Here is a 10,975-nt window from a genome sequence, read left to right on the forward strand (position 1 = left end):
GGGACATATAGCAGTTATAGCATGAAATATTTAAACCTATAACATTTTACATAGATAACTTTTAAACAGCCAATAACATTATTTCACAATTCTGACTTTTTTTTCTTGCATTTGTGTTTATATCTCCCACTTCGGACTTTATAAAAAAAAAAAAAAAAGAAAGTCAGAATTATGAGATACAGACTCGAAATGAATGTTTTATTCTTTTATTCCGTGCCTCGGATGACAATAATGACAAATATGGACACAGCAGAACTTTATTAGTTTAAATACAAAACACTGAGTGCTTAACTGTTAAATGATAAACACAAGTTTCACATATAAGGGGTCAAGCCTGTTTCAGAATGTTTCGCTTTATCCGTGATTACAAATCTGTAAACATATGATTACAACTCATATTGAATATACTTAACTTCACTTGAACAAACGCCATACAAATTAAGTAATAAAAACATCTAATATTGTCGTTGTTTTGCTAGTGTAATTGGCGATCAATCAAACAACAGCTTCCTGAGAATATGGAGGTTTAATGCAATAGAAGTCAAACAGCTCAGTTCTGCTTTTCCCTCACACAAATACGGGCATAAATAAAAGCAACATGATAAAATTACACAAAATAAATCCTTCAGTCTCTTTAGCTCATTCTTGTTATAAAAAATACACCCTGATTTCTCACATATTTTACTCAGTGTGAGTAAATAAAGGCAAAAACTATGTAAATGCAGCACCATCCCCACTTTGTGGTCTTCATCGGTTCACATTATTCCAAAGAAAAAAGAAGTTTTTCTTCACAATTTTTCTTTAAAATATAACTTGCTCCGACCCTTTAAACAACTTCCCTTTCAGGCAAGGCCATAACCATGTCTTGAATATTGGGGGGGAGACCTTTTTTTCAGCGGGGGGGAGGTTATAGTTCTAATTAATCAATTAAAAAATATATATTTTATTTTAAAATATGCCCACATTCACTCTTATTTGTATGTCTAATATCTCGAAAACACAAACAGTTGAGTAGTTTGCATCACTGGATATTAGGCCTGTCTGTTGTTGAACATGTCTATTGTAAAACAGTTGTCAAATATTAAATGTTTTGCAACTTGCATCTTACCACGCACTCTTTTACCATTAAAACTAAAGCGTCACGTTGGAATTCACATTCACCTTCTGTGAACAGTTAGCCCCGCCCTCTTTGATTTGATTGGCCATCTCAATCATTTTGACATTGATGAGCGCTGTTAGACTGCTGACCAGCCTAAAAGTGTAACTTTTAAAACTTTCTGTTATCCTATCAACAAACAGAGTGGTGTGTAATGGAGTGCAGCAGAGCAGCATCAAGGATATCAAATATTGGGGTTTGGCCATTTTTAATTATTGGCCCTCTCATTTTTAAACCCCGCCCTACCCAGCCCATGTGTGGAGTAAGTCAGCAATTGTCTCCTCGCACCACATCCGGTATTAGAGCCCCGCACATGACATGCAAGAAAAAAAATTAAATCGTGTGCACGATTTACTAATTCATTCCCTCGATTTACTAAAACGTGCGCACGATTTACTATTTCATTCCCTTGATTTATAAATCATGCGCATGATTTATAAATCGAAAAATTTATAAAACAAAATAGTAAATCATGCGCACGATTTAGCCTACTATTTTTTTCCTGCATGTCATGTCCGGGGCTCCGTAGGTATAGACAGTATTACTGATTATAATGGGTTCTATTTGATTTTTCCGCGTTTCTTCGCACTATTCATGTCCGGTGTAGTGTCACAGTTCGTTTTAGGGTCATTTATCCAAGACCAGATCTTTATCATATCCTGTGGGCTCCTGGGATGGACCAGAATCAAACTTTTGTAAGCACATGGATTCTCTCTGTTCTTCTGCTCAATATCAAAGGTCTTAAAGCCCATGTGTTTCTCCGGTACCAGTCCCAGTCTCTGCAGACACATCCCCGTGTACACGTCGTCGATTGGGTACAACGTGACCAGGCGAGAGATCGTTCTTAGCCGCAGTGCCAAATTACCCGAATACAAGTAGCCTCCGCCACCCGCGTATGGAGGGTAACCCCCCAGAAACACGCTCTCGGGGATGTAATACTTGAGGTTTTTGCTCCGGTGTGGTCCGGCATTGGTGATCACGTCACCAATAAAAAGGTCCTTTGTGCTGGACACCGAAAAGTTGCCTAGGTAGGTCAGAATATGATGCGTGTTGACGAACACGTCATCATCGCCTTTGAAAACATATTGGGCTGAAGCGCAATGTGTCCCAAACCACTCCAGAAAGAGGACTTCTTTCAAGGTAAGATTGAAGAACGAGTCTCGGTAATCCCACTGAAGGACGTCGCCGTACAATGCCGCCTCGTGCTTGACCATATCCGACAAGTCCGGGAAGTGGTCCGTTGGAGTCGTTTTGCCAAGTAGGAACACCGTGGCGATGCGCCGACCGTCGAGGACACCAGCGCGACCCCATGATTCCCGAATGGCCTGCCGTCGGTCGAAATGTGGCGCAATGGATTTTATCACAAGCAAAAGGTACGGTGGTTTAGAACACACTTTGGGTGCGTCCGTTATCAAGGGGTACGACCTACATCCCATGTACAATAGGAAATCCTGGAATCGCTGTGGTAGGGAACTGAAGTCTTCAATCTGTGTCATTACTCTGCCGTCTGTCAGGCACGGACTAGTGCGATTCAGCCAATGTGGGATTCCCCGAAAGTCACGAGGGGGCTCGCTGCCGTTCACAAGCGGCAGGTAATAGATGTCGTCGAGACGCTCCTGCTCACGATTCCAGAAGGCCCCGCTGACTTTCATCTTCTTCCAGAACACTTTAGGCATCATTTTCTGTCGCTTGTAGACGACCTGGTCCTGCCCGTAGCTTCGGGCCACTTCCACCACGATGTACAGGAGAAAATTGGCTAACATCAGCACTCCGAGCACCTTGGTCCTATTCCAGTTGCTATCCATCTTGAAGATGCCCTCACCACCTATAGACACAGAAGGAGATTCATTACCTATTGGGTCACAGAGGTGTGGATGGTCTACAGAAGACGTTGGAGAAAGTGGGATGGGCAAACCACAATCACCTGGAAAGTGGAGGAACATGTTAGTTACATTAGAAAAAAAAGTCAGTATGGACTTTTTCCCAAATCCCTTTGAGCTGACCGACAAACAGCATGTGTTAAAACCTCAACCATGAGAGTTCTTTGCAAAACCTTTACCTATCCAGTGAATTAAGACTCAGGCAGCAGAAAGAGTTAAAGAAATAGTTATTCCTCAATTGCAAGTTGCTTTGGATAAAAGTGTCTGCAAAATAATTAAATGTAAACATGAAAGTATTATGAAATCATATGAGACATTTCTCCTTTCTCATTAAAATTGGGTCAAGAATCCAGAACCCCACTGAACCTTTTTTCTAGGAGTGACATATCTTTATAATTATCGTTCTTGGTGTGAACAGGCCTTTATTGTCTTAATGTAGGTTCCTGTTCTTATTGTGCACAATTCATTACATTGGTGCATGTTATTTAATTTTTTTATTTAACAGCTTCTCCCTTATGTCCCTGAAATGACTTTCTCCTTGCCACAAATTGCTCTTATTTTTTTATTTATGTTTTCATTAAAACAACTTTTCAGCTTATTATATAACATATATAGATACTGTACAAACAGCATCAAAAATGTCTGAAAAATGATTGTTCATCATGTTGTGGTCCACATTTAAAACATCATCTGAACAACTGTACAAACAAATGGATTTGAGTAGATAACCAGAATAGAGCACTAAAGGCTTATGGTGTTAGTGCAGCACATTATTATACCTCAACCCAAAAAAAGCAGCAGCGTGCTCATGCAAAACCAGAAATGAACCACAACAGATTAATAATTTTTTAAAAGGAAGGAGCAAAGAACAAACTTTGCCTGTCAATTTTAGTAGGCAAGTAAAAAGAGCTTACAGGACTGGTTCATCCAGAAACTAAACTTCTGTCATTATTCACTCACCCATGTCGCTTCAGCTTTTTTTTTACATATACTTTTAAAAAACAAAGGTTCCAAAAGGGGTTTTTAGCAACCATTTTGGGTTCCTGCAATTGAAAGATTCCATGGAAGTTAAAGGTTCTTCATGGAACCCTTAATGCTAATAAAGAACCTTTATTTTTAAGAGTATACCTCAAAAATTTACAATAATAGCAAAATTAATGACTTACTGCATGTCAAATCACAGCACTGTGCATAAAAAACCTCAATTTAAGTCTTTTGTTTGACACCCAAAGCTGTTGTATGATTTCAGAAGGCTCAGATAAAAACTCTTCTTCTGTGTACCACAATAAAACGACAACAGTAACAACAGCAGCAGGTCTAAATGACATGAGGATGAGTAAAACAGAACAGAATTTCCATTTCTGGATGAACTACTCCTTTAAGGAAATCAGCTGAAAACATAAAATGTTAAAGTAACGGTTGGTCCGTTACTCACAGCGAGGGCATCTGCAGGGTAAGTCTAGGGTGAGATCCATGAGTGAATCCGGTGGGAAGCGTCCAGGGTTTCTCCTCCTGTGACTGTACCTGAACAGTAAGGGATGAACCTGCTGCATATCAGCCAATGTTTCATACCGAACCCAAGGTCTCTCTCTATCACAGTCTCCACACCATCCAACCATTCCCCTTTCAACCTGTTTTCTTTAATATCGGCCTTTCTTTTCTGCTCAAGCTTAGTTTTCAGTATCACCCTGAATCTTACATAGTGTCACATGCTTCCTTCTCTCATTCACTCAAACACATCATGTGTTCCTCATGATACCAATTACAGATGTGCAGCGTCAGACTCTTCCTAGTCTCGTGTAGCCAGACCTTTTGACGAAACAGCTCTGGTATGGTCCACATTGCAGTTTATTTTGACCCACTAAGACAGGAAGAGACCATCTGACTGACTGACATCTAAAGTGTTTGATCGATTTTGCAAGGCAAAATAGTGGCCAAAATCTCAGTGATGAGCCCCATGATATTCAGCCTCTGAACATTTTCAAAGATTTGACGTCAGCTTGCCATATTTTGAGTGCAGTATGCATCAAATGACATCAAGTGATGTGCCATCGGAGACTAAACTCGAAAGCATTTTATTGCAGGGCAACAGGTCCATTTTATGACTGCAATTTAGATTTTTTTCCCAGCATGATCTCACCTACATTTCTGAAAAACTTTCCACACTCAATGCTATCACTGCTCTACTTTTTACACTTTATTGTGCAAGAGCTCTTCTTTACAGGCCACATGCATGTTTTGTGCAGCATTAGGAGTGAATAACACAAAAGTGACTGAGCTAGAACTGCTAGATTGGCAATGGAAATAAGAATGCAACAGAGAAAAAGGAAAAAAAAAAAATTAAGAAAATAGGTAAATTTTATACCAGAACTAAAATGTATTTAGGATGCAATCACTTTAAATTTAATGTCATACTAAATTGTCACACACCATTACAGTACACACATATTAATCTCTTAAAAGACTTTTCTTTTAAACAAACCAATATTTTGTGATATAGGCTACTTATGATATCTGTAAAGGAATGTGTGCAGTATTTTGGCAATGTACCGCCTATTAATGCTCTTAAAGTCAGCATGCAACGGAAGCTGCGATAGTTTTTTCTAGGGCTGCCCCCTAATATTTGACTAATCGTTAGTTGACTAGAAGAGCCTTAGTCGATCAAAAAATGTATTAGTTAGTCGCAGAAAAAAAAACAAGAAAACACTGTACCTTTGTAAAATAAACAAAACAAACAGGATGCGCTTTCTGCCGACTCGGTCTCTGTGAACTTGAGTGCGTCAAAAAATAAACCAAGTGTATACTTGCCTCATAGACAAGAGAAATATATAGAAAGCTTGAAATGTCAAGAGATTGTCAACCAATTCAAGCGGAAAACAAATATTCTCAGATTATGTAATCTGTATGAAACGTGCATATTACTGCAGAGATGATGAGTCAGCATCGTCGACTTAATCTCTGCAGTCAAAAACACAGAAAACATTATCAATAAATGATTAAAATGTTTAGACGGTCTCCTTTCTGTTTTTTCAAGACACATTCATAATCATTACTTTTGCTGGTGTGCTGTGGCAAGCTTTATGCATGCGCTTGAGTGCTGATTAGGCTATGGGTACTATACATAGGCAATTATTATTATGATTTCTATAGCTTATTAACATACACGTGCGATTAGTCGACTAATTGCTTAAATGAACGACTACTAGTCGACTAGAAAAATCTTTAGTCGAGGGCAGCCCTAGTCTTTTCTTCCATATTGTGATGTATCTGAGTGAGTCGGCTTCACAAACAAGAACAAATGTAGGGCGGGACTTGATTTTGTCCATCGGGAATTGATTGGATCATTGTGATTTGCTATTGGTCAATCACATTTGAGTGACAAGCTGTACCAACAGGTTGTTTGTTTGGACGGTTTACTTTGATTAACTAAATTAAACTAATAGAAAAACAGTCTGAATCGCTTTTGGCTGAATCATTTAGACTGCTCACTCACACAATCATTTAGACAAATTGCTTCGTAAAACAGCAACATGTCGAAGAAAACAAAAACATGGCTACGTAAATGCTAAAAAGGGGAAAACAATATTTTCCTTAAGCCATATTTGTCTCTTGCTGAAAACTGTGATTTTAAAGGTGTAGTCAACATCCTGAAGGCATAATGCTTCTGTATACACTGTAATGTAAACAGCAATGTGTTGTGTGTGTGTTCATTAGATCTGTGACTACACACATGTTGATACTCCTGTCATTACGAGGACTTTCCACAGACGTCATGGTTTATTCACTAAAGCTCAGGTAGCCTATTTTTTAAACAGTGCTGAAACTGTGCAAATCATCCTTAAGGCAACAGTTCACCTAAAAATGAAAATTCTGTATTTTTTCACCCTTGTGATGTTTCAGATACACATCTGTTTTTTTCCCAACACACACAGAAAATATATCAGATAGGCCTTTTTTTTTCATTCAATGGCAGATACCTGGAAAAGTCCAAAGGACCGGAGCCAAAAAAGGAATAAAAGCACCATGAATGTGGTTTACATCTTATCCAATTCGTTCAGTCTAGCTTTAAGTGAGAAACAGACTGAAATTTAAAAAAAATTGTTTGGAAAAATTTCTTAAATCAAATATGTTGCAGGTTGGACATCAATAAAAATGTTATTGGTTTTTCAGTGTGTCTTAGCCAAATTTCATGATGTCCAACGTGCTTCATGTTTCATTTGAGAAGATTTCCAGTGAAAAATGGCACATACTGTATAGGTCATACCATTTATACTGTTATGGCATTTGTTCCTAATTCTACTTTTGTTTCCCACAAAACAAACAAACAATCTCATACAGCTTTAGAAAGACAAGACATGAGAAAATATTAATAAGTCTCATTTTTGGGCGAACTATCCCTTTAAGGATTTGGCAGACGATAGATTAATTTCTTTTAGGCTATTTATTGAAATTGATAATAATAAAACGACCAAGCGTTCACTTGCCCTTAAAAATCAGGGTAGTAGGTGAATAACAGACATACCATAATAAAAACATTAATATCATGTAGTAAGCGATCATTATCGTTATTTTTTTATTCAATCGACACATTCTATCTATTTTGGCATTTTATAATTCCTAACTCGTAACTCTAATCTTGTCTGAATTTACCTGTACGAGTAGGTGGCAGCTGCGACTCTCCGCACCTTTATAACAGCGGCCCACAACTGATGTTTCTTCAAACACGGAACATTTACTTCTCTCTTTTGCTGTGTCCACCGAACGGAGCTGCTGTTGTTTCTTTCTTTAGAAAACTTGAAAGTCCCTTTTACAGCGAGTCTTACATTGTAACGTGCCAGAGCTGTACCGCATGTAGTCGAGTCAAGTCAGAGTCTCCTCACGCCCCGTCAGCGCGAGCACCTCCCTCACGATTCCCCCCGACAACGGCCGCGCGCACGGGCACGCGTGTGCACAGGTTTAGCTACGACAATTTTGTATAATCTCACAAATAGAGTGAAACATGCCGAAAATGCTCGTCACAATTTTCAATGCGCACAAATCCCGTTCTGCTTTACATGTACTGATATCAACAGGTTTGGGGGTTAGGGTTGGGCTTCAGAAAATAGCCTATCATCACTTCATTATAAATACCAGTGTGTCTATAAGATGTCCTCAACGTATCTGATGTGTGAATTCCTGTTTTCTGCCAGATTTGCCTCAGGGTAACAAACCCATCTTCTTCACTTTGAAAGCAAACTGCATATAATATATAGGCACTGTACGTGTATATATGTTTGATAGCCCCATTAAATTATTTTAAGTTAATTCTTCTCTTTAAAATCCAATTGTCATGATCAGTTTTGGATTTAGAACTCAAGTTTATACGTTTTCAAAAATTAAACTTAAAGTAATCCATTTTCGTGACTATTTGTGAGTTGAAACAAAGGTTATTTTCAAGTTGAGTATTTTCAGTTGAGTTTACTCATGTTTTTAAGGCAGGTGAACTTTCGTTTTTAACTTTAACCTATGTTTTACATAGGCCTATATGCCAAAAATGGCCAATAAAGAAGGAATGACATTGATTTAAACATTAAAACACTTTTTCTTGGTCACACTATTCGCCCTGTAGCTGTCATTTTAAAATATTTTTGCATCATGTGGAAGGCTGCAGTCTGAAAAGAGTTTTATATAGATTTTTCATCCATTAAAAATATGATTCACTTAATTTTTTGTATGAAGAATTCCTTAAATGGCTTTATTACCTAAAAACAGTGCAATATGGATGCAACCACCATAAACAATATTGTAGTTATCATATTATATTATTTATTTAAATATTTTCCATTATTAAAATGTCCTTTCAGTACAAGTCAAATTAAGCATAAGTAATTTATTAGAGTTCTGCTGTTTTAATATTAATATTCTGAAAGCAAATTTCATAGGCACTCAATTTCACTAACATAACTAAAATTCTTTGCTCTTTTTATATTAGTAATAAAAATCATTTTATGCAAGACTATTCTATTCAGCACAATAAGACCCGCAGTGGCAGCATTAACAGTTGGTTCTGTCAGTATCAGGCTTGTAAAATGAACAAATGACTCATTATTTGAATGCGATCATTAGGCGATCAATAAGAGCGTCAGCCATAGCTTTCTTCTGAGATGTCTACATTGCTTCATTGTGATCGATCATCACTAAAAACCTTATATCATACTTTTCAAAGGCCACAATTACACCCATTGTCTCCTCTTCTGAATAATTAATTGGACGTCCACCAGCTCTTTGTCTGTTTAAACCACACATTTGTTGTAAATGACAGAACGGGGACCATCTGTTTGAGGTAGAGCAGGAACAAAAGCACACTGATGTGTTTGGTCTATGATAAACACAAAACAGTCCTCGTCTGGTTCACGTCCAAATATTCACACCTGTGTGACCACAGACACGTCTCGACCTGTTCACCTGATGGGTGTTAACTCATCTTAAATATTTAAACAGAATGGGTGGCATCATCATCCCTTAGTAAACACTGAGTCTTGAAACAGACAAAAGAATAAAAAATAAAAGATAAAGGGGTACAAAGTAGCATCCAAAACTTAACAGCAACATCAAAAGTCAGTGAATGTTGTTTCCACCTCAGTAGGAAATTATATAAAAACTAAAATTCTATAAGTTGTTTTATTTTCTATTTATTTTATGAGGTTTGCAATTTTATTTTCTAAAAAAAAAAAATATATATATATTTTATAAAAAAGTAAAATACAAACATTCATGCATTTAAAAAATGTTAAATTATGGTTTATCTAAAATATAAATTTTTACTACGAAACAAGCATGCCGCTCAAGTCCTGAAAAAAGTGAAGCCATAGCGTCTCTATCGCCCCCAGGTGGTTGGTCCCAGTATAGGTCATAAACCCCGCCCTCTCCATGTAATTTAAAGGGACCTGAGACAAACTAAACAATTAAATTACACTTCAAATATATTTTTTTCAAAGATGGTTTCTGTCATTTTATGTAGTTTTTATCACGCTGATGTAAGTTCAAGTGTTCATTTAAAAAAAAAAAAAAAAAAGTTTGGTTTTAGTTACTTATTTGATGTTATAAAAACAGCGCTGTGAAGTCATGATTGACAGCTTCTCTAAGCGAAGTAGTCACTGAGGTACCAACGGAATTTTTTCAGGAATTTCGGGAGGATATTTAACTTGAATTTCTACATTTCCATAACTGGTTTTTTTCACACCGACACAATGAGTTTTTCTGAAGTAAACCATACCAAATGATTCTGTGGGAGTGTGAGCGGGGCCTTGACTCACTACTCACTACTGCGCTGGATCGGGTCCTGAATCAGCACAAGATCTCAGCGCCATATTGGGAAATTGGTGGTGTCATGAGAAATCGACCCCCCCCCCAGGAATCAGGTCTCCTTTAGGACCCAGGCGGTAATGCCAGATCAAAAGTTTTTAGCGTGATGTCTAGACCAATTATAACCTATTTCACTATTGTATGTTGTACATTAAGTGCACAAACAACAAGCTTGAAATATGAAATGAATGCCTATGTATTGCATAATAAAACAAACTGGAAACCGGTAATAGAAGCAAAAAACATACGTAATATAATATAAGCTAAAGTAGCAGCCAAATAAGGTAGATGTATGCTATGCTAGTTCATAAGCTAACTAAAAAACAGTAAGAACAAGAAATATTCATATACTAGTATATGAACCATGTCATTTGAAAAACTTTTTAAAAAGCATTTTAAACTATGTAAATTTGCAGGAATTATAACCAGGCACTAAAAATACTACCCATTAAAAGCCCATTGAACCAATGGGATCACTCAGGGTCCTAAAGGAGACCCGTTTCCTGGGGGGACTCGATTTCTCACCACAGCGGCTTCACTTTTCTACAATGGAAGAGAGTGGAGGTGCGTCGTCCATATTTTTTTTTTACAGTCT

The 10,975-nt window shown here is 37.4% G+C and overlaps 1 protein-coding gene across 4 annotated transcripts; it reads right to left on the minus strand.

Annotated features, from left to right (window-relative positions):
* Positions 1-184: 184 nt before the first annotated feature.
* On the minus strand, positions 185-8,117 carry b3gnt2a (UDP-GlcNAc:betaGal beta-1,3-N-acetylglucosaminyltransferase 2a). Of its 4 annotated transcripts, none has more exons than XM_051908851.1 (3): positions 7,687-8,117; positions 4,472-4,560; positions 185-2,981 (listed from the first exon to the last, which is right to left on the minus strand). In XM_051908851.1, the coding sequence occupies exons 2-3, from the start codon at positions 4,509-4,511 to the stop codon at positions 1,717-1,719; spliced, it is 1,305 nt and encodes a 434-aa protein (XP_051764811.1). In that variant the 5' UTR covers positions 4,512-4,560; positions 7,687-8,117; the 3' UTR covers positions 185-1,716. The 4 variants fall into 4 exon arrangements, with proteins under 4 accessions (XP_051764811.1, XP_051764802.1, XP_051764819.1 ...); XM_051908842.1 differs by having other exon boundaries at positions 4,472-4,580; XM_051908859.1 differs by lacking the exon at positions 4,472-4,560 and having other exon boundaries at positions 7,687-8,114.
* Positions 8,118-10,975: the final 2,858 nt, after the last annotated feature.

Source organism: Ctenopharyngodon idella, chromosome 1 (genome assembly GCF_019924925.1).
Source record: "Ctenopharyngodon idella isolate HZGC_01 chromosome 1, HZGC01, whole genome shotgun sequence".
NCBI classification, from domain to species: domain Eukaryota; kingdom Metazoa; phylum Chordata; class Actinopteri; order Cypriniformes; family Xenocyprididae; genus Ctenopharyngodon; species Ctenopharyngodon idella.